This window comes from Dendrobates tinctorius, unplaced genomic scaffold (assembly GCF_039654945.1).
Source record: "Dendrobates tinctorius isolate UK_male_01 unplaced genomic scaffold, ASM3965494v1 ptg000004l, whole genome shotgun sequence".
NCBI classification, from domain to species: Eukaryota; Metazoa; Chordata; class Amphibia; order Anura; family Dendrobatidae; genus Dendrobates; species Dendrobates tinctorius.
The window spans coordinates 21,139,931-21,163,796 of NW_027361672.1; the positions used below are offsets into that span (position 1 = coordinate 21,139,931).

Sequence of the window (23,866 nt, forward strand, 5' to 3'; positions counted from 1 at the left end):
TTTTTTTTCAGCCAGGGCCATACCATGTCAGTATTTTAATTGTTTTTTTTTCTCTTTATTCCACAGCACGGTGAGCAGCACTCGGGAGCCTGCACGATTGGACCCTTCTGAGGCGATCCCTGAGGAGACCGGCACCGAGGGACACTTCGACCGCCCCGGTACATCTGCACCTTCCCAGCCTTCCCACACATTCGACCCATCTGTCCCATCCACCAGCACAGGAGCATCGTGGCCGCCTACATTACATGAAGCTGCTGGTGAGGAGATCGCTTTCCCTTTACCCCACCCTTCTGCCCCTGCCACCTCTAGTACACCTGCGGGTACTGGGCGGCAGCGGCAGAGGGGTCAGGAAAAGACTTATGCGCCAGAGTTCTTGCATCTGAATGCATCTTTCCAGAACTGTCTAAAAGTCTTGTCAGAGCAAATCTCCGCAGGCTATCAGCAGATCAACTCCAGCATTCTGGAGGTGAAGACACTTCTGCAAACCATGCATTCAGAAGCAAGATCTTCGCCAAACCACACCTTTTTCAGGTCTGTTGTGGAGCGCATGGAAACGCTCTCTCCTGCCCAGCAGATGCATGTAATGCATTCATGCCACGCTGCTCTCCAGCAAGTTACCTCCCAACCTCCTCCTCCCACCACAGTTGTTCCTCCACCTGCACCCCCTCCAGCCACTTTCCATCCTCCCCCTCCTATTACATCTACACCCCCTCCAGCCACTTTCCATCCTCCCCCTCCTATTACATCTACACCCCCTCCAGCCACTTTCCATCCTCCCCCTCCTATTACATACCATCCACCTCCCCAGCACCATCCACCTCCCCAGCACCAGCAACCTCCCCAGCACCAGCAACCTCCCCAGCACCAGCAACCTCCCCAGTACCAGCAACCTCCCCAGTACCAGCAACCTCCCCAGTACCAGCAACCTCCCCAGTACCAGCAACCTCCCCAGTACCTGCAAACTCCCCAGTAGCAGCAACCTCCCCAGTACCAGACATCTCCCCACTTCCAGCAACCTGCCCCGTACCAGACATCTCCCCACTTCCAGCAACCTGCCCCGTAACAAACTCCTTCCCCATACAACTTGCCATCAACATCATCTGCTCCTACAGTCCCTGCCCAACCCTCCACTCCACCACCCACCACCTCTTCTGCTTCCCACATGTCCACCCATTCTGTAGTTTTTTCCACACCTTCACCTCTAACTGTTCCTTCCCCACCACGATCCCAGTCCTCTCTCCACACTCCCAGTGTCGAAGTGTCCCGCAGCCCCTCCAGCAGTATTTCCACCACACACTACACAGATTTATAATGTGTGTATTTAAATAAAAATGACCAGTTTTATGGTTTCAAAGCTTTATTAAACAAGTTTATTAAAATTTTAAAAAAGTTTACTAAAAAAAACATTTTTCAATAAAAGTTAAATTATTTTACACTGGTTGTCTGTCATTTCTTTCTGCGGCGAAAAAGGTTAAATACAGGGTATTTAAAAGGTGAAATGGTATTCAAAACTAGGTATATAACTGTGGGTAAATTTTAGCTTTTTGCCACAGTTGTGTTCCTGGTTGTGTTTGAAGCAAAGTATTTCACCTAAAAAGTTGTGTTTATTGTTGGTGATTTCCTAACAATGTACACAACTTTTGTTAAAAGGTGAAATACTTTGCATAAAACACAACCAGGTACACACCTGTGGCCTAAAGCTAAAAATAGTAAGACCATGACAAGATAGCCAACTTTGGTTGGCAAAGGTATATACTGTTGGTCCAGAAGGTACACAAGTTTGGTTGGGCACAAATCTTTCACACTCTGTCATCCTGCCAGTGTACTCTGCCTTGAGGTGACATAAAGTATTGCAAAATTGTCCCTCATTACTGAAACCGTCACAGAACTTCTAGTGGTAATGTCATGGTAATCTTGCAAGGTGGTTTCTTCAGAGGTGTCCTCAATGGAAATGGGTTCCTTGCAGATAACAAAATTGTGGAGTACCACGCACGCTTTGATCACCTCGTCCACAGTTTCTGTCTTGAGGTTGATCGTAGTCAATAGGACCCGCCATTTGGCTGTCAGAATACCAAAGGTACATTCAATCATTCTTCTTGCTCTTGTGAGGCGGTAATTAAAAATGCGTTTTGGTCTTGTCAATCCTCTGCTAGAGTACGGTTTCAAAAGGTGTTCTGACAGCTGGAAGGCTTCATCCCCTACACAGACAAATGGCATAGGTGGACCAGATGTTTGCGGCAGCGGTCTAGGTGGTGGGAACTGGAAGGTGTTTCCATACAGTTTACGCCCCATGGCAGACAGTTTGAAAACTTGAGAGTCATTGGAGCGGCCATAGGCCCCAATATCAACCGCAATAAATTTGTATTCCGCGTCAGCGATGGCCATGAGGACAATTGAAAAATATTTCTTGTAATTGAAATATTCCGATCCCGATCCAGCTGGCTTTACAATGCGGATATGTTTCCCGTCCACAGCGCCCAAGCAGTTTGGAAACTGACATATCTGTTGAAACTTGTCAGCAATTTCAATCCACCTCTCTGTTGTGGGCTCTGGTAAAAACTCTTCAGCTAAGGAGTCCCACAGTGCACGGCATGTGTACTTCACAATTCCAGATATGGTGGAAATCCCGAGTCTGTACTGGAAATGCAGTGACGAAAGGGATTCTCCAGTTGCAAGAAATCTGTGGGGAATTAAAAAACAATAAATTAGTTTTAAATCACAGCATTACATACCAAAACTGACCTATAACACTTGGAGATACAAACTACCACCAACAAGATTGCAGTGAAAGTGTGCTCTGATGCGAGCATATCCAATAAATGTGGCTTACCTTAAAGTCACCATCAGACGCTCTGCGGGTGAAACAGAGAAGCGGCAATAGGTGTCCGCTTTTCTTATGAGGTGTGCAATGCGCTCCACCAAGTAATCAAAATTCTCCATTTTCATCCTAACATATCCAAAAAATTTATCCGGGTTTCGTCGAAGGTCCATGCAGAGTGTAGAATAGACCCCACGCGTCATTCTCTTGGCTGTGATGGGGTGGATCCACAAACGTCGTCTACGATGCCTGATGCGCTGCTGTCTCGCTCTCTCCTTCTCCAGAACAATCACCCTCAAACGATTCGCCTCCGCTATAAAATCCGCCAAATTCTTCAAAATATTTCCAATGACAACATCCATCTTCGCCAGTAACTTGCTCTTCTCTCCAACCTGCACTTTCTCCTCTACAACCTGTCAAAGAAGGGCTGTAGGAACATGCTATATATAGTTTTCCAGTAGCCAATCCCGTTCCGAAGGCCACAAGGGTCAATTTTAAAAACCGGATCCGGCGTAATCCGTCGAAAAACGGATAGAAAAACGGATGAACCGGATGAGACGGATCCGGTTTTGTCTGTCAAGAAAAAGACGGATCCGGCAGAAAACCGGATCCGTCACATCCGGTTTTACGAAACATTTGCCGGATCCGGCGTTCCGGCACGACGCCGGATCGCGCCTGACGCCGAAAACCTGATGTGTGAAAGTAGCCTTAGTCGTTAGCCCAGTTTCCGTTATCCACCTGGCGTTGTGTATGACCTGTCTAGAGTAATGGGATAAGAAGGTTGTTATCCCCTATTCAAACAGCTATAGGATTATACCAGCACTAAAGACATATGAAATGACACACTCTAGCGTGGAACGCAGCCACATAATAATAGTGCAAAGGAGTCAAGATGTCAGATAAATGTAGTGCCAATTGAAACCATCAGTCAGTCAGTGAACACAATATACATCTGCTGCACACAGTGACACCACATGGGCTGTGATCTCTGGGCACATACACATCTACAGTGACACCAGGTGGGCAGATATCTCTGGGCGCATATACATCTACAGTGACACCAGGTGGGCAGAGATCTCTGGGCAGTGCCGCACTCCACATAGAGAATAATGGGGCCTCCAGCACCGACCTCACCCGCAGAGTCACACTCCACATAGAAAATAATGGGGCCTCCAGCACCGACCTCACCCGCAGAGCCACACTCCACATAGAGAACAATGGAGCCTCCAGCATCTACCTCCACCTGCGCTCCACATAGAGAATAATGGAGCCTCCAGCACCGACCTCCACCCACAGAGCCGCACTCCACATAGAGAATAATGGAGCCTCCAGCACTGACCTCCACGCGCAGAGCCACACTCCACATAGAGAATAATGGAGCCTCCAGCACCGACCTCCACCCGCAGAGCCACACTCCACATAGAGAATAATGGGGCCTCCAGCACCTTCCTCCACCCGCACTCCACATAGAGAATAATGGAGCCTCCAGCTCCGACCTCCACCCGCAGAGCCACACTCCACATAGAGAGTATTGGAGCCTCCATCACCGACCTACGACCGCAGAGCCGCACTCCACATAGAGAATAATGGAGCCTCTGGCACCGACCTTCACCCGCAGAGCCGCACTCCACATAGAGAATAATGGAGCCTCCAGCACTGACCTCCACGCGCAGAGCCACACTCCACATAGAGAATAATGGAGCCTCCAGCACCGACCTCACCCGCAGAGCCACACTCCACATAGAGAACAATGGAGCCTCCAGCATCTACCTCCACCTGCGCTCCACATAGAGAATAATGGAGCCTCCAGCACCGACCTCCATCCACAGAGCCGCACTCCACATAGAGAATAATGGAGCCTCCAGCACTGACCTCCACGCGCAGAGCCACACTCCACATAGAGAATAATGGAGCCTCCAGCACCGACCTCCACCCGCAGAGCCGCACTCCACATAGAGAATAATGGAGCCTCCAGCACCGACCTCCACCCGCAGAGCCACACTCCACATAGAGAATAATGGGGCCTCCAGCACCTACCTCCACCCGCACTCCACATAGAGAATAATGGAGCCTCCAGCGCCGACCTCCACCCGCAGAGCCACACTCCACATAGAGAGTATTGGAGCCTCCATCACCGACCTACACCCGCAGAGCCGCACTCCACATAGAGAATAATGGAGCCTCCAGCACCGACCTCCACCTGCAGAGCCGCACTCCACATAGAGAACAATGGAGCCTCCAGCATCTACCTCCACCCGCGCTCCACATAGAGAATAATGGAGCCTCCAGCACCGACCTCCACCCGCAGAGCCGCACTCCACATAGAGAATAATGGAGCCTCCAGCACCGACCTCCACCCACAGAGCCGCACTCCACATAGAGAATAATGGAGCCTCCAGCACCTACCTCCACCCGCACTCCACATAGAGAATAATAGAGCCTCCAGCACCGACCTCCACCCACAGAGCCGCACTCCACATAGAGAATAATGGAGCCTCCAGCACCTACCTCCACCCGCACTGCACATAGAGAATAATGGAGCCTCCACCACCGACCTCCACCCTCAGAGCCGCACTCCACATAGAGAGTATTGGAGCCTCCATCACCGACCTACACCCGCAGAGCCGCACTCCACATAGAGAATAATGGAGCCTCCAGCACCGACCTCCACCTGCAGAGCCGCACTCCACATAGAGAATATTGGAGCCTCCAGCACCGACCTCCACCTGCAGAGCCGCACTCCACATAGAGAACAATGGAGCCTCCAGCATCTACCTCCACCCGCGCTCCACATAGAGAATAATGGAGCCTCCAGCACCGACCTCCACCCACAGAGCCGCACTCCACATAGAGAATAATGGAGCCTCCAGCACCTACCTCCACCCGCACTCCACATAGAGAATAATGGAGCCTCCAGCACCGACCTCCACCCGCAGAGCCGCACTCCACATAGAGAGTATTGGAGCCTCCATCACCGACCTACACCCGCAGAGCCGCACTCCACATAGAGAATAATGGAGCCTCCAGCACCGACCTCCACCTGCAGAGCCGCACTCCACATAGAGAATATTGGAGCCTCCAGCACCGACCTCCACCCACAGAGCCGCACTCCACATAGAGAATAATGGGGCCTCCAGCACCGAATTCCACCCGCAGAGCCACACTCCACATAGAGAATAAGGGAGCCTCCAGCACCGACCTCCACCCGCAGAGCCGCACTCCACATAGAGAATAATGGAGCCTCCAGCACTGACCTCCACCCGCAGAGCCGCACTCCACATAGAGAATAATGGAGCCTCCAGCACCGACCACCACCCGCAGAGCCACACTCCACATAGAGAATAATGGGGCCTCCAGCACCTTCCTCCACCCACACTCCACATAGAGAATAATGGAGCCTCCGGCACCTACCTCCACCTGCAGAGCCGCACTCCAAATATATGGCTGCTCTGTGCGCACAGGACCTATGATGAGGTCACAGGAGGGGAGGAATCAGGGGTTACATGATCAGGGGGCCCTGACTTACTACATCCCTCCTGAAACCATCAATTACAGCCTCTTGCAGGACCGCAGCACCAGTGTACAGACTCAGAGGCTAAATTGTAGGTGCTGCAGGTAGAGGAGTGCATAATGCCGCCACCTGCTGCCTGCCGCTTCAGCAGGTGACTCAATTTGACTCATTATAGCTTCGACCCTGACTATGCCTCCACGCTTCTCCTACAGAGGAGAGGAATTTGCTGCTGCTGCCGTGCCGCCCCCATACATGTACCGCCTTGGGCAGACCGCCCCCCCGCCCCCCCACGCTACGCCACTGCGTGCTCGCCAATACTCGTTACTCGCCTGAGTATCACGGTACTCTGTGTACTCGGCAAGCACCGAGCATTTCCGGGATTAGTCAGCAGGAACTTGGGTCTCCACCCAGCTTTTTTGGCGGACTTTACAGACCCAATCAAGATGCAGGGATTGTCTGCCAGGCAATGAAACACCACAGCCATCTTTGTTGTGGTTGTGCAGTGATTGGCTGGCCACACAGCATCATCAGGGGTATAAGAGAGTGGACGCCTCACTGCTTGGCGCATTCAGCTCTGGATTGAGATAGTGTAGGGAGAGCTGCTGCTGATATAGTGTCAGAATTGTGGATTTCTTAGTTAGTGTGGGGTCTACCATCCTAAACTACTCAAATCCAGCTAAACCAACAGTCCTTCTAAGGACTAATTCCAGAGTGCATAGGTTCCAGTGTTAGGTAGGCAGGGTAGTGTACGTCGCTCTATACTGTACACATCAGTGCAAGGCCTGCAGGTGCTGTTTGTGTATATATAGATCATTGCATACATCAAAAGGGTCTATTCCCTTCCTGTATTCTGGTGCTGCTGCTGCTACCTGTAGGATATATTGGCTGTATATAGCTAGCCCCAGGGGTAATTGGAATACAGACCACACATTTTTTGGTGTGGTATCTCCATGCCAGCTCATATCTGTGCATGCTCAAAGTTTGGCCAGATTAAGGTGGTTTTCTTTTTTTTTGTCTTGGGTTTCACTGTACTTTCATACAGCAGTATTTACCAAAAAAAAACAACAACCACACTTGTCGTAGTAGTATCTCCGTGCCAGCTGATATCTGTGCGTGCTCAAAGTTTGGCCACTTTATGTCGATTTTCTTTTTTTGTCCTGGGTGTCACTGTACTTTCATACAGCAGTATTTAGCAAAACAATAAAAAAAAAACAGGCCACATATTTGGTGCGGTATCTGCACGTCAGCTCATATCTGTACAGTTGTGGCCAAAAGTATTGACACCCCTGCAATTCTGTCAGATAATACTCAGTTTCTTCCTGAAAATGATTGCAAACACAAATTCTTTGGTATTATTATCTTCATTTAATTTGTCTTACATGAAAAAACACAAAAAGAATTGTCCTAAAGCCAAATTGGATATAATTCCACACCAAACATAAAAAAGAGGGTGGACAAAAGTATTGGCACTGTTCGAAAAATCATGTGATGCTTCTCTAATTTGTGTAATTAACAGCACCTGTAATTTACCTGTGGCACCTAACAGGTGTTGGCAATAACTAAATCACACTTGCAGCCAGTTGACATGGATTAAAGTTGACTCAACCTCTGTCCTGTGTCCTTGTGTGTACCACATTGAGCATGGAGAAAAGAAAGAAGACCAAAGAACTGTCTGAGGACTTGAGAAACCAAATTGTGAGGAAGCATGAGCAATCTCAAGGCTACAAGTCCATCTCCAAAGACCTGAATGCTCCTGTGTCTACCGTGCGCAGTATCATCAAGAAGTTTAAAGCCCATGGCACTGTGGCTAACCTCCCTAGATGTGGACGGAAAAGAAAAATTGACAGATTTCAACGCAAGATTGTGCAGATGTTGGATAAAGAACCTCGACTAACATCCAAACAAGTTCAAGCTGCCCTGCAGTCCGAGAGTACAACAGTGTCAACCCGTACTATCTGTCGGCATCTGAATGAAAAGGGACTGTATGGTAGGAGACCCAGGAAGACCCCACTTCTTACTCCGAGACATAAGAAAGCCAGGCTGGAGTTTGCCAAAACTTACCTGAAAAAGCCTAAAATGTTTTGGAAGAATGTTCTCAGGTCAGATGAGACAAAAGTAGAGCTTTTTGGGCAAAGGCATCAACATAGAGTTTACAGGAGAAAAAAAGAGGCATTCAAAAAAAAAAGCACGGTCCCTACAGTCAAACATGGCGGAGGTTCCCTGATGTTTTGAGGTTGCTTTGCTGCCTCTGGCACTAGACTGCTTCACCGTGTGCATGGCATTATGAAGCCTGAAGACTACCAACAAATTTTGCAGCATAATGTAGGGCCCAGTGTGAGAAAGCTGGGTCTCCCTCAGAGGTCAAGGGTCTTCCAACAGGACAATGACCCAAAACACACTTCAAAAAGCACTAGAAAATGGTTTGAGAGAAAGCACTGGAGACTTCTAAGGTGGCCAGCAATGAGTCCAGACCTGAATCCCATAGAACACCTGTGGAGATATCTAAAAATGGCAGTTTGGAGAAGGCACCCTTCAAATATCAGGGACCTGGAGCAGTTTGCCAAAGAAGAATGGTCTAAAATTCCAGCAGAGCATTGTAAGAAACTCATTGATGGTTACCGGAAGCAGTTGGTCGCAGTTATTTTGGCTAAAGGTTGTGCAACCAAGTATTAGGCTGAGGGTGCCAATACTTTTGTCTGGCCCATTTTTGGAGTTTTGTGTGAAATGGTCAATGTTTTGCTTTTTGCTTCATTATCTTTAGTGTTTTTTCATTTAAGACAAATTAAATGAACATAATAATACCAAAGAATTTGTGTTTGCAATCATTTTCAGGAAGAAACTGAGTTTATCTGACAGAATTGCAGGGGTGTCAATACTTTTGGCCACAACTGTATGTGCTCAAAGTTTGGCCAGTTTAGGCCGGTTTTCTTTTATTGTCCTGGGTGAAACTGTACTTATATACAGCACTATTTAGCCCCCAAAAAAGAAAAAAAGCATATTTGTAGTAGTAGTATCTCCCTGCTGGCTCATATCTGTGCGTGCGCAAAGTTTGGCCAGTTTATGGCGGGTTTTTTTTTGTCCTGGGTGTCACTGTAGTTACATACATACAGCAGTATTTAGCAAAAAAATAAAAAAAATACAGGCCACACATTTTTCGATGTAGTATCTCTGTGGCAGCTCATATCTGTGTGTGCTCAAAGTTTGGCCACTTTAGGCCGTTTGTTTTTTTTTGTGCTGGGTGAAACTGTACTTATCTACAGCACTATGTTGCATTATGTTAAAAAACAGCCCACATTTTACATTGGGGTATATCTTGACACACCTCATACATCCAAGTGATTACAATTTGTGAATTTTAGGCCGGTATTCCAGTGTTTTCCTGTCTGTTACTCCAGTTATATACAGCATAATGTTGCATTTTTTTAAAAAAAACAGGGCACATTTTACAATGGGGTATATCTCTAACGTGCCTCATACATCCGTGTGCCAAAAATTGTGGCATTTTAGGGCTAAATTCCCATTTTTTTCCAATCTGTCACTCTCGTTATAAGCTGCATTCTATTGCATCCACACAAAAAAATAAATAACATATTGTACAGTGGGATATGTCTGTAAAAGAAATTCTGTTTCAAGTTGTTATGGCAGCTTCATGACTGTGTTAAATGCTCCAACTACTACCACCATCATCATCTTCAGCCTAGAGGCAGTCACTGCACAAATAGAAAACCTGAGTAGCAGAGGGTGAACGCTTAGGCGGTGTTGTGCTCTGTATTGTACTCTGTCTCTGTATTACGAAGGCTAAATCTTCTTGATGAAATCATGCCTGGAAGAGCCTGAGCAAGATAACGTGGAAGATCACAGGGATAGGACTCACAACTACTGAAGCCTGGGTGTTCCTGGGCAGGATTCTGACAAGCTCTCACCTACTAATACTGAATTGTTTGGACGATGACATTTAAAAGGAGCCCATGCATTTTCTATAACTGAAACTATAGATTTTGACATTTCGGCTACATTTCAAGAGATGTCAATTGGAGAGCATGGTGGTCGGAGATGTGACTTCTACACCACCAAACGAGCTTCCACCTCTCCACCACCCAAGTGGGTTTTCCACAAGACAATCCATCAAACATGTTATTGAAGGTTTTTTTTCCTGACAACTCTGTTCAGCTGTGCACAAGCTAACCTCTACTTCAGCAGCATGATGAATTAATAGGAAAATTGCGTGGTATTGGTAGACCTGTTGTTTTCTTGCCAAAGAAAGTCAATAACATCAATGAGGTGGTTAGCCGCACACTGACTGGAGAAATGGTAAAGATGACAATTGACAAGTAGTTTCACATTTGAGGTAAAACACACTTCAACAAGTTGCTTTAACTCTTACCACCTTATATTCAAAAGCCTTGAAGAAAAAGATGAATATATTGTGAAGCAAATAGGTATGAATAATTAATCATACAAATGATGTTATATGATTCTGAACATACACAACCTCTCAGTGAGGAAATTATTTTCCACCGAAGATTTTAAGTATGAGACTAGTGTCATCTTGTGGAATGATATGAGCCACAAAGTCTTTCAAATTGAAACTGTTCAGGAAGTACTATCCAATTTTCTCTATAAAATTGGAAGTACATGCCTTATATGCTGCTTGCATTAAAGAACTGATTTGCCAGATATGTACGGAGTCAGGATGAGCGGGCTGCTGGTACCTGTGCAGTGACGTGTCTGGAACGGTCAAGGCTGCGTCCCCTGTTTTCAGATGGAATGAATAGGGGAATGGACAGGCCCCATTACACAGTAAGAGGAGTCGTGTTTAGATAGTGAACTGGCCTGGGGGCATCACACACCAGTCGGTGAGCCAGAAGCTGCAAGCGCTGCTGAATCACCTCAAGGGCGGATGAAGCTGTAGCTGACTTTCTAAAATGGGTATTTCCAGTGTTGTACTTTTCCAAGCAGATCTGCCAGCTCCGTGTCGCTTTTCACAAAACGTTGAACAATTTGGTTTAGTGCATGAGCCAGGCATGGCAAGTGTGTGAGCTTGCCTCACCACAGAGCAGTCACCAGGTTCCAGCCATAGTCACACACAACCATGCCTGGCTGTGGGTTCAGCGGTCTCAGCCACTGATCTGCCTGCTCTTTCAGAGCTTTTCACAACTGAATAGCATTATGGGGTTTGTCACAGAAGCATATTAGCTTCAGCAAATCCTGTTCAGGCTTTGATTAGGCAGTGCTGCAGTGCTTCCAGCTTGTGACTGATGTGCTACCTTTTGTAGCTGGAGGATGAAGAGGAGGCAAAGGAGAAGGAGGAGGTGCAGGAGCTGTACACTGTGGGGGCAACCCAGATTGACATAGGGAACACAATACTCGCTGTTTGGGAGGACGGGCACCATAGCAAGGTGGGAGTGGGTCCCAGCTTCCACTATGTTAACCCTGTGTACCCTCAGTGAGATGTACAGTCCCTGACCACAAGCACTTGTCCACATGTTTGTGGGTAGGTGGACTTTCCAAGTAACAGCATTGTGGAGCCTGTGTAATGCCAGGATGGCACACCGAGAAAAATATTCCCTCATGTTCGTGGCCTCGGGGTGATATTCAACTCTGCCCTCTCTTTTATGCTACATATCCAAGCTCTTGCCTCCTCCTGTCCATTACAACGCAAAAACATTTCTTGGATCCGTACATTACAAGAAACTTAAAAAATGTTTGTGAACACCCTCATGATTTCCCGCCTCGGGTATTGCAACCTTATACTCTGTAGCCTCCCCTCTATCACTGTTGCACCAATCAAATCTATCCAAAACTCTGCTTCCAGAGTAATCCAACTGTCCCTCCATTGGTCCCCAGCCTCTCCTCTCTGCCATGCCCTTCACTGCCTTCCCATTGCCCGTAGACTACAGTTCAAAACTCTAAATATGACATACAAAGCCTTCCCCAACCTGTCTCCTCCATATATTTGTGATATAGTTTCCGAATATCCGACTGGGTCATGACTTTTTGCACGCAAGCCCAGTGTGCCATCAGCAAGATATACCATCCCTGCCCACAAGCACTAGTCCACGTGTCCATGGTTAGGTGCACTTTCCCTGTACCAGCATTGCTGATGGCCATGGTAATGTTGTGGGACACATGCTTGCTTGTCTAATGTTGTGATGGCAGACTGGGAGAAATAGTGCCGGGTGGGGACTGAGTACCTTGTTATGGTCACCGCCATCAGGTTTCGGAAAGTGTCCATTTCCCATGAGCCTAAAATGCAACAAAAGAAATGCAAGCAGATGAGAAATTTGTGAATTTAGTACTGTAGCCTGTGGGGCGTTGGCTGCATCTTTCCGCTTACGGTCCAATGACTAGAGTATGGACAACTGACCACGCTTGATGATGGTGCAATTTGACTGTGGTCAACGACAGGTGCAGGGCAGGAGGCATGTTCGCATGCACTGTGGACAGGGGATTAACTAACATGCACAACAGCAGAAGAAGCAGTGTTATCACCCGCAGACACTGTTCATGGACCTGGTGTTCAACCAACAAAGTCTGTTTCTTTGCTGCCATGTGCCTGATCATGCTGGTGGTGGTAAGGCTGGTAGTTTTACTACCCCTGCTGATGCGACCATGGCTGGTGGTGCAAATGTCCTTTTTGGGGTTATCGGCAGAGACTTTAAAAAACAAGATGACAGGTAGGGGGGACATTCATTGTCTCCCTCTACCACACCTATCTTTCATTGTTCCCCAATGCTCTGTTCTAGGACCCCTACTCTTCTCCATCTACACCTTCAGCTTGGGCCAGCTGATGTAATGTCACAGTTTGCAATATCATCACTACGCCGATAACACACAGATCTACCTTTCTGTACCTGTCATCACCTCTTTATTGACCAAAATCACACGTCTTTCCACCTAATCATTTTTTTCTGCTCATTTTCAAAAAGTGGACATGGAAAAATCAGAATACATCATCTGTCAAGCATCTCACACAGAGAAAATGATTTTCCAGACATTAACTGCATTTTTGGAACATTTTTTGCAGCTGTGATCTTCATCTCCTTCGTGTGGATTTGGAAATTTTCTAAGTCGTCATCAATACCATCATCGTCCATATTTTGTAAAGAGGAAATCAGGTTTTTCGAAGGGTCGTGGTTATTTACGTTTTGTGGCATTCCTGTTAAGTGTTGGTTACACCCGGACAATTAATTTTAGACTGTGACATTTGTATATTATTGGTAATATGTATGGGTGGAGATGAAGACTCTTGCTGCAAGGGTGTGTTTATAGTTACGCAAGGTGCACTCCTTTTTAAACTTAGTTTTTCATGAGCATCCATCAGTTTATTTTGTTTTCCTCCTACACTGATCTGCTTTCTATAATTCTGAATCTAACAAACATGTTGCACTTTGCCCATTATACAAACACGTGCATGTTTGGCAACATATTTTGGATGGGCATTTCTTTGGGCGAGTCTCACACGTGCATCTGGTACACCGATCTTATGACGGGCATGGGACCGATTCTGGTAACTGATGGTGGATAAACGACAAATCATTGTTAGCTGTATCCTGGATCTCATACCTCCCACAGCCACTGCTGTTATTAGTCATGTACTTTGCCATTCTTGTCATCAGCATGGCCCTTTTCCAGATCACTTCATTCAACGATTCGTCCAACATATTTTTACTAAAAACCTGCACCTTACCAGCAGCAACTGTGTATCAAACCACATTAAAGTTTTGCAAGGTGTTTATGATGCCGCACCAAAAAAAGACCACACTATGTTGATATCTACCCCACAGGGGAAAATGTTTGCCAGCCAACATACTTAGTGTATTTGCATTACAAGTCTAGGAGACCAGCTCCTTTAAATTGGGCATAGTTTTTAATCAGGCCTTCCTCCACGTCTGCTCTCACAAGAAATATAATTTTTGCAAATTATAATCTAGTATGTGCACATATATTCTAGTATATACCCAGATATACCAGGATAAAACTATCCTAACAGATACCCTACAATATATCAATAATGATTCCTGCCTAACTGTGGTGGTTGGAAACCTAGAATTTTGATTTTGGCACCCCCATTCAACATAGCCTCTCCCTCACTTCCCTATTGCACCCTACCAATAAAGGTGGGAAAGCAATGCATACAGTAGTAAGGAAGAAATGAAGAGAGTCTTTAAACTAACAAGGTATCTGATAGGAAAAGAAACAACACACAACCTGATTCAAAATGTTACAATGACTCAAAAAATGCCTATTTAACTATATATCAAATGAGTTAAAGATCCCCAAAACAAAGCATTTGCCTATATAGTAATCAATTCAGTGTTGTAATAAGACATGTTAATATAAAAAATCCCATACATTGGTCATTCCAACAAAGCAATTATAGAAATGCAGGTAGGGCATCAATCAAAATGATGAACCAAGCAAACTGTGCCCACTAATGACCAAACAAATATGCAGACAGGTTTCATAGATATATTAACAACACAGTCCCATTCAGGCAATGCAAAAATGTCATATTGATATCACATAGAGTAATAAACTTAGCATGAATCAAGTGCACCCAACGCATTTCCCCATTGATGACAAGGTTAATCAGGAGGTATGGATGCTGGATGACATAGTAGATGATGACATACCCCAGCACTAAACTGAGTGGACTTAAATAACCACCCCTGATAGAAAAACGCCCAAAATGGGCCCCGCCTGCCCAATCATTAGCGGACGCATACTGGGTCATAAGTATGCTGCCATATAGGCAAACAATCTCACCCTCTGCATGCAGAACGCTGCCTCATTTACGGTGAACTGAACCTTGGGGTTAAACAAATCTCCCACTCAGTGCCCTGCCTTCCAGACTGTGAATTGCACCTGTCACTTCCTCCCCGTCATACCAGAAGTAGTCTGCATTCCAAGTTGTGGAGCGCAGACGTCATCTAATTCTCTTCCTGGTAGACAATATAACATGGGACGCTCAATATATAAAGAAAGCGCTAATAGATTGCTCATATTAGCAATACTGTGCTATGAGATTATCATTAATAATCAGGATGAAATCAATCTGCAGCATAAATATAAATGTTCAAAAAAAGAAAAATAATGATAATAACATGGCAACAAAAGCCATGATAGTATAGACCTCTTAATAGAGACATGTACCCAATAGTATGCTTTCATCATAATATCAAACCATCAAAATTGTGAAAAACAGGATGCAGAAAAAAGTATATACTGAGTTAAATAAAACATGCATATGATAAGGCTTCATTCAAACCATTTGGACAGAGAGATTGTAATCTGAATATCCATTTAGCCTCACGTTTTAAAATCAATCTATCCAGATCCCCCACTCTAATTTTAGGCTTCACCAGCTCCACCATGGTAAATGTGATATCAGATAATCGACCAGCATGGATTTAATTAATGTGGCGGACCTCTGGCGTATCGCTCTTATTTTTTATGTCATTATGGTGTTCGCCCACCCTTAGGTGGTTAGGCAGGAATCATTGTAGGTATATTGTAGGGTATCTGTTATGATAGTTTTTATCCTGGTATATCTGGGTATATGCTTCCTCCACATCTCATCAGATGCCGCCACTAGATCACCAGCGTTAATGTGTTCCGTGCTGCTACAGCCATTGTCAAAATCCTATCAAGGGTGGGTATTTTTGCTGGGCATTAAAAACTTGTTATGGAAAAGGTTGAGGGATACCCCACAGGGGAAAATGTTTGCCAGCCAACACACTTAGGGTATGGGCATAACAAGTCTAGGAGAACAGCTCCTTTTTAAGGGGACATTTTTTGTTTAAGAGGCCCTCCTCCATGTTTCTTCCAAGAGGGGATTGGGGTTATTGGGATGCATATGAATTGGTAGTAGGGCAGGCCTTGCAGTCAATGCATAAGAAAACAGAATGGGAGTACAAAATGAATAATGCGAAGTGGATTTTCCTGGGCCCATCCAGTATGTGGGTTCAAAGGCTTATTGGGGTGCATATGATTTGGTAGCAGGGAAGGCCTTGCATTCAATGCAACATTTTTTATGGAAGCCCTCCTGGACATCTCGTGAAAGGGGTATTGGGGTGCGTCATAATTCTTGGCAGCCCATCCACTCACTGCATAGCCTATAACAGTTTCGGAGACCCACTGATTAATAATGGCCCTTTAAGCAGATTAATGCCACCTGATGCCCCTGTAAAAATAGGCTCTGTGACTTTAAGAGTCGATCCTTCATAAATGAAACAAGATATGTCTGCTTATGTGTCACACACCACATGGCCAGCTAGGGTTGGTAAATGTTACAATGACATTTCCCAGTGAATGCATTTGTTTTGGTTAAAAGCAATGTTAAGTTGAAAACTGCTTGAAAAGCGCTGCGTCTGAACATTGCCCAAGTGGTGGAGAAACATTTTGGTCTGGGGTTAATTATGTTGTCTTATATACAAGTCATTAACCTGGAAAGGATGTACCTTAACATATTTCCCATTAAAATCCATTTTGGTTTCGTTTTTGTAGGTTTTTTGGTGCACAGGTAAAAATGGCATAAAATTCTGACAACATTGTTTAAAGCAGTAAACTAGCAGTCAGGAATGCTTCCAGGGGCAATCCCCGAGATGTTTCCATGTCATTTGAGCAGTGTTTCCATCAATTTTCAAACGTTTTTAGACCTTAAAAGGACCCCTGGGGGGATCGCGGTAAAAACGCTCGGGTCTCCCATAGACTTACATTGGGCTTGTTGTTCTGTCCGAGTACCCGAATATTCCAATTTGTTCGACCTGAGCAACGAGCAGCCAAGCATTTTAGTGCTCGCCCATCACTAGTCATTATTAAACAACATTAATGATGTAAAATAAAATAAACATTATCTTGACTGTGATGCCAATCTGTTCCACAAGTATAATTAGCATTAATATCGAAGTAAACAAATAGCACCAATTAACATGCATAAGGTGTTATCTGAGCATGCTAACCGAGTACTTAGGTGTGCTTGAAAAAAAGCTTGAGCCACCACAGCTGCATGTCTCCCGGTTGTTCAACAGATGCAACACATGCAGACATTGCCTAAGAAACAGTCCGCGAGATGTGAGGCCGTGAGGACTCTAGATTTTTTTTCGATCATGCCAAAAACACTCGATTAGGAAACAAGCGTGGTCGGATAACACCTTATCTGAGCATGCTCGCTCATCACTAATTGCCCAAATGGGTGTAGTGATAATAACGTCTGCTAAGTGTATGGAATGTGATTGTCTGTACAAATAAAATTAGAGTAAGAAATGTTACCTAGGTTTAATGCAAGTCATGGTTTGACTTATAGTTTTGCAACAGCAGTAGAACCGCATGTTCGAGACTAATTGGTGTAAAGCATATGGGTGTACCTTTTGTTCATAAGGAAGTTTCATGAATTTTTACTTGTTGCAAGGTATTCTACATTATAATCATGAAATCGGAAAACATTTATTTTACCAAGAAATAACAATTAGCTTATCCAAAATTATGTCTTAAGATTTGGGCATTTTCAAACCAAGAGAAAGAACTATTAAGCAATAAACAAAAAGCCAAACTGTGGATGACCCTTTCTATTCATACATAAATTTAAAAAATAAAGTTGTTAGAAGATCCAATTTTTCCTGCATAATGAAAACTTAACTATGACCCACAGTTATTGGGCAGTCCTAAAATTGAGCAACCAATGTTGTATTTTAACAATTAAAGTCATAAAGTGAATTTCAGCAAAACATGTTAATAAAACATTAAGGCTTTACTTTCAGTCACTCAGTTCAATACCTAACTTACAGTAACTAAACACTTTAGTAGGTTCCCACTACATTTGAAGCGTAGACACATGCCACGGTAGTAGCATGGACTTATCTAAGCAGGTGATTCAGTGCAAGGGGCTCAAAGGGGGAGTCGTTCTCACTCCAGCTGTACAGCAGTGGTAGGCATTCAGATACTGGGCAGTATAGCTGAGCAAAAAATTATAGGATTTATGTAAGATATTAACTTCAGCCATGGAATGAGCAGGTGAGGCTTATCGGCACAACAAGTGTGGTTCCTGCAGGAACTGGGTGGGGTGTTTGGAGACACAGTTAGTGGGTGCTCTCATCCACTGGCTCGGCTGTCTTTAGAAAGACTGCAAGGACTAGGACTCACACCACTGAACACTCTCTCTCTTCCCATAGGCAGAACACTACTCATAAAAAACAGGGTGAGGGTAAAACTGTGTGGCAATGATTTATTAAACCATTAACAGGCAATATCATATAGAATAGTCCCAGCAAATACCCAAGATGGTTCAAAATTCCAGCGTTTCACTCTTCCACTGACTCGCTGGGATTAGAACTGCTTCCATGGCTGACTAACCGCACCAGTGGCACCCCGGTTTGGCAGGACCCACAGAGAAGAGGTAATGATAAGCTTAGGAAGCTAACCAAGAGAAGTGAGGTATGCGGTCAGGTGACCTGATTGTCCTAACCTGGATTCTTCAAGACGTCTCTGAGGATTCAGTGATGATCAATGAAACAGTTCTGTGTTCTTCATGCTGGGGCCATGGTCCACTAAGCTGACATCCTGTAGACTCTCTGGTTCTTTGGAAGTTTGGATGTTTTAGATGAATATCTGTCAGATGTTTCAGAGGCATATAATCTCTTTTTAGAGCTAACAATTGTCCTTTAAGCCAGCATGCACAGGTAAAGGGGTTAGAATGATCACAAGATCAACTCACATTATTTGATTAATCTATTTGCATAGTTTTTCCTCCTTTGTTTTACAAGTCAACAAACTGGCTGGCTTGGAAAATGTGTAATCAACATATCAGCAAACATCATTGTGCAATGTATTACTAGTCTTCCAGGATAACAGCAGAATATGTTACATCAAATGTCAACTTACAGGTCATTATCACAGGCTTATAGGAACAATAGTCTGTTTTCTTGACCATTTAGAAAGAAACGCATAGACTCAAAAGTCAACATTTAGATAACAGTCTATTCCTCCTGGCTTGCTGAAAATAGACATCTGGTTAATGAAGATAAACTGCTGTGTTGTCACAGGTTGTATCCTGGTAGTGCTTTGTCTTACCTACAGAAGAAGACTTAAGGCTTAAAAAGCACCTTTCATTAGATCAAAGTGGCCATTTTGTGCTTTAATTTTATTTCTCCCATTCCCCTGAGTATTATTTTTTTTCTTTTTTTCTTAAATCTGATATACAGTTCAAGAGCGATAGGACTTGATATTTAGTCCCATATATCACACAATTTGCTGGGAAACATCTTGGGATGCCCTGAATTATTACCCTTTGAACACAATATCCTTGGTAAAGACTTTCAAAATTACAACTAAATAAAAATGAATGTATATCTGAAACAGTATGGCAGTTAAAAAAAGATAGAAAATAAAACAAAAAGGTTACTCTTGGGATAAGCTGGAACAAAATAAGCGCAAAAACTGCCCACTTTCCACCTATTGAAAGGTCCTCAATGAGGTAAGACGCAGGGAACATTATTATCTGGTAGTGTAAGTGATCCTTCTAATGAGTGATGTGCATAGTGTTAATATGTTCAGCATTTGAGTGATTGAAATATGCACTTTTTGGAGTAGTTGTGAGTGTTGCATATATCTGGTGCTTCTTATGTGACTGATGTTTATGTGTCATGTGTCTAGTGTATGAGGCTATGAGTGACATTTCTCATTTTGGAGAGTGCCAAGCGAGTGTAAAAAGCCTAATAGGCCATGTAATTTCCATCTGGGAATTTAAATATGCCAATAGCCTCTTCAAAGAGAACTTAAGAGTTACCTATATTGTATGTAGAATTCCTATAAGTCAATATCAATCCTTTAACAAACCTTGCCATATGACTTTGCAAATGGAGTTTCCAGTTTTGTTTCTTAACCAGGCACATATTTAGGCATGTTTTGCCCCATAAGAGAGAGGTCTCTGACAAGTGGTATGAGGGGGGAAATTTGTATTTGTCAAAAGTTCCAAGATGGTGTGAGGATACTCATAGGCCATACAATTCTCTTCTGGAAAATTAAATATGCAAATAGCCTCTTGCATATTTAAGGACTTGAACACTAGCACCACCTGTAGAAAATAGTGATCCTAAAAGTCAATATTAACCTTCCTTTCTCCTAGCCAAAATCCAATCACCTGCATTACAGTGATGTGGGGCAAATACCACAAGACACATGTCTGCAAATGAAGTGTCAAGTTTTTTAAAAGCTTGAAAATGACTTTTAGAATTCCTACATCTAATTAGTGATGTAAGAGTTCCTCACTGAAGAGGTTATTTGTATAGTGCTTGATTAGCGCATATTTGGCATGTGTCTAGTGCGTGACTGGCATGTATGTGTTGTATATAGTGCATGACTAGCATTTATGCAGCACAAATGCTGTGTGTGACTGACATCTATATTTCACGTGTCTAATGCATAACCTCTGTCATATGTAACATATGTCTAGCCCATGACTGGTGTCTATATGGCACATTTTTATTGTGTGACTGCAGAATATGGGCAGGCATCCAGTGAGTGACTAACATGTACATAACATATTGTATGTCTACTTCATGACAGATACAGTCAAAATACCCTGCTCAAAAAAATAAAGGGAACACTAAAATACCACATCCTAGATATCACTAAAATAAATATTTCAGATGCAAATCTTTATTCATTACATAGTGTAAAGCGTTGAGAACAGTAAAACAGAACAATGATCAATGTAAATAAAAATGAATATCCCATGGAGGTCTGGATTTGGAATGATACTACATAATCAAAGTGGAAAATCAAATTACAAGCTGATCCAACTTCAGTGGAAATGCCTCAAGACAAGGAAATGATGCTCTGTAGTGTGTGTGGCCTCCATGTGCTTGTATCACCTCCCTACAATGCCTGGGCATGCTCTTGGTGATGTTCTCCTGAGGGATCTCTTCCTAGACCTGGATTAAAGCAACAGTGAACTCCTAAACATTCTGTGGTGCAATGTCGCGTTGGTGGATGGAAAGAGACATGATGTCCCAGAAGTGCTTGTTTGGATTCAGGTCTGGGGAATGGGCAGACCAGTCCATAGCATGAATGCCTTCATCACGCAGGCACACACTTCAGCCACATGAGACCTAGCAGTGTCATGCATCAGAAGGAATCCAGGGCAAACTGCACTTGCATGTTGTCTCACAATGGGTCTGAGAATCTCATCCCGGTACCTAATGGCAGTAAGGATACTTCTGGCTAGCACACAGAGGGCTGTGCAGCCATCCAAAAAAACATCTTCACACCATTACTGACCCACTGCCAAACTCATCATGGTGGAAGATATTGCAGGCAGCAGAACATTCTCCACGGTGTCTACAAACTCTGTCACATGTCCTCAGTGTGAACCTGCTCTCATCCTTGAACAGCACTGGACACCAATGTCAAATCTAACAATCTTGGCGTTCTCTTGCAAATGCCAATTGCCCTTTAATGTGTTGGGCTGTAAACACAACACCCATTTGTGGACTTCGGACCCTCACACCACCCTCATTGAGTCTGTTTCTGACAGATTGAGCAGACACATGGATGTTAGTGGCCTGTTGGAGGTTATTTTGCAGGGAACAGAAAAATGGTCTATGGTCACCCTCTGCAGAACTGCACCTTTAAAGGGGCAAGCTTGCTAATTGCCCATCATTTCTATATGTTGTCTGTTCCATTTGCACAACAGCAGGAGAAAATGATTTACAATCTGTGTTGCTTCATCACTGGACAGGTTGATTTCACAGAAGTTTGATGGACTTGAAGTTTCATTGTGTTGTTTAAGCGTTCCCTTTATTTTTTTGAGCAGTGTATATACTTGCACCATGTTATCCAGTAGAGAGAAAAATATGAAAACTTGAGAGTCATCAGTGGTTTATACCTTTTAATGGCTAATGGAAAAGATGGTAACAAATAGCAGATTTTCGAGACTGCTCAGGTCTCATCATCAGGCTCAGTATAACAGAAAATCTGAGGAGTCACATATTTATGCACATGAAAACACAAGAACAAAGTAGTAAATAAGACCTGTGATGGGATAAACAGTTGGGGCCTTAAATATTGTAGTAGTTTGTAGATATGGAATGTGAAAGAGTTCTTGTCCTCTAATTGGGATCTGTTCCAGGGATTGTAATTCCCCCACAAGGTCTGAGGAACACATTCCTTAATTGATATAAAAAGACATAAGTCTATGCAAAACCTTCATTCCTGCTCTAAATGTGTCAAAGGTCATCATAAGTTTGTATTCCCACATTTTTCTGTGTCTCTTAGATGTGAAGTTAAATTTCCATACCAGCAATTTCATGTCTATGATGCTGTTATTGATACAAAAATGTTTGGCCACAGGTAGATCTATTCTTTTTTTTTTACTATTGTGCGGCAATGAGAATTCATCCTAATTATAAGTTTTTGTCCTCTTTCCCCTACATACAGACTCCCAGTTGGACATTTGGTACAAATAATGTAGCGTACTTAATATCTGTTTGGTATGTCTGTGTGATTAGTGTGTGACTGACGCTTATGTGGCATGTGACTATTGTGTGACTATTTTCTATGTGACATTCATCTTTTTGTATCTTTGGTGCCATATGCAATAAGTGGGCCCAGACATGTTTTGAACAAGGGCTACAAGCTGTCAATATATGCCTCTATTGAAACTACAAGTAATAAGTGCATAAAGATAACCCATCATAAATATCTTACTAATTTAGTAAAAATATAACATTACCTTTTTCTTTGAAGCTTCTGACTTCTTTGACATGTTCCTTAACTTTTTATGCAAATGGTTAAGAACCTGAAATCATAAGAAAAGATGAGTCTCACTAATCTCATTCAATGGAAAAACATAATATACAGAACAGTCAGTTCACTTGTTTAACGGTAAACACTTTAAGGTAATTGTAAGATGTCCGACATCTGTTAGCTCACAGTGATCATTCCACAAAGAGACTATGCTTGCATGTATGAAAATGAATCATAAGTCTGATAGAAAACTTTTTTCTTTTAACCCCAACAGTTTTTCTTTTAACCCCTTAACTACCGCCAATAACCTTTTAAAGGTGGCAGTTAAGGGTACTTAAACAACAGCGCCATTAGTTAACGGCGCTGAAGAATAAGGTTATAGTGCCCCCCCATAGTTGGAATTTCTCCGGGGTCCCCAGATCACCCCCCTGTTACCTCCTCTAGTGTACTTGGTCCCACCTGCATTCCCCCACGGCTGCCGGCATCTTCTTCCAGGAAGAAAATGGCGGGTGCATGCACAGTGCGTCTGCCGAGATCTGCTGGCCGGTATCCGGCAACAGGAAATTTTTGAACACTGTGAAAGACCCAATCAAAGTGATCAAAATAAAAAAAAAGTAAATCAAACCCCCATTTATCACCCCTTAGTTAGGTAAAAATAATAAAATTAAAAAAAGTATTTATTTCCATTTTCCCATTATGGTTAGAGTTGGGCTAAAGTGAGTTGGGCTAAACTTAGGGTTAGTGTTGGGGCTAAAGTTAGGGTTAGGGTTGGGGCTAAAGTTAGGGTTGGG

The 23,866-nt window shown here is 43.8% G+C and overlaps 1 protein-coding gene across 1 annotated transcript in view; it reads right to left on the reverse strand.

Moving 5' to 3' along the window:
- Positions 1-23,866, reverse strand: part of GALR1 (galanin receptor 1) — a 652,342-nt gene that overhangs the window by 231,495 nt on the left and 396,981 nt on the right. The window contains exon 2 of the mRNA XM_073566437.1: positions 23,062-23,127. Within this exon, the coding sequence (XP_073422538.1) occupies positions 23,062-23,127 (66 nt within the window). The remainder of the gene's footprint in view (positions 1-23,061; positions 23,128-23,866) is intronic.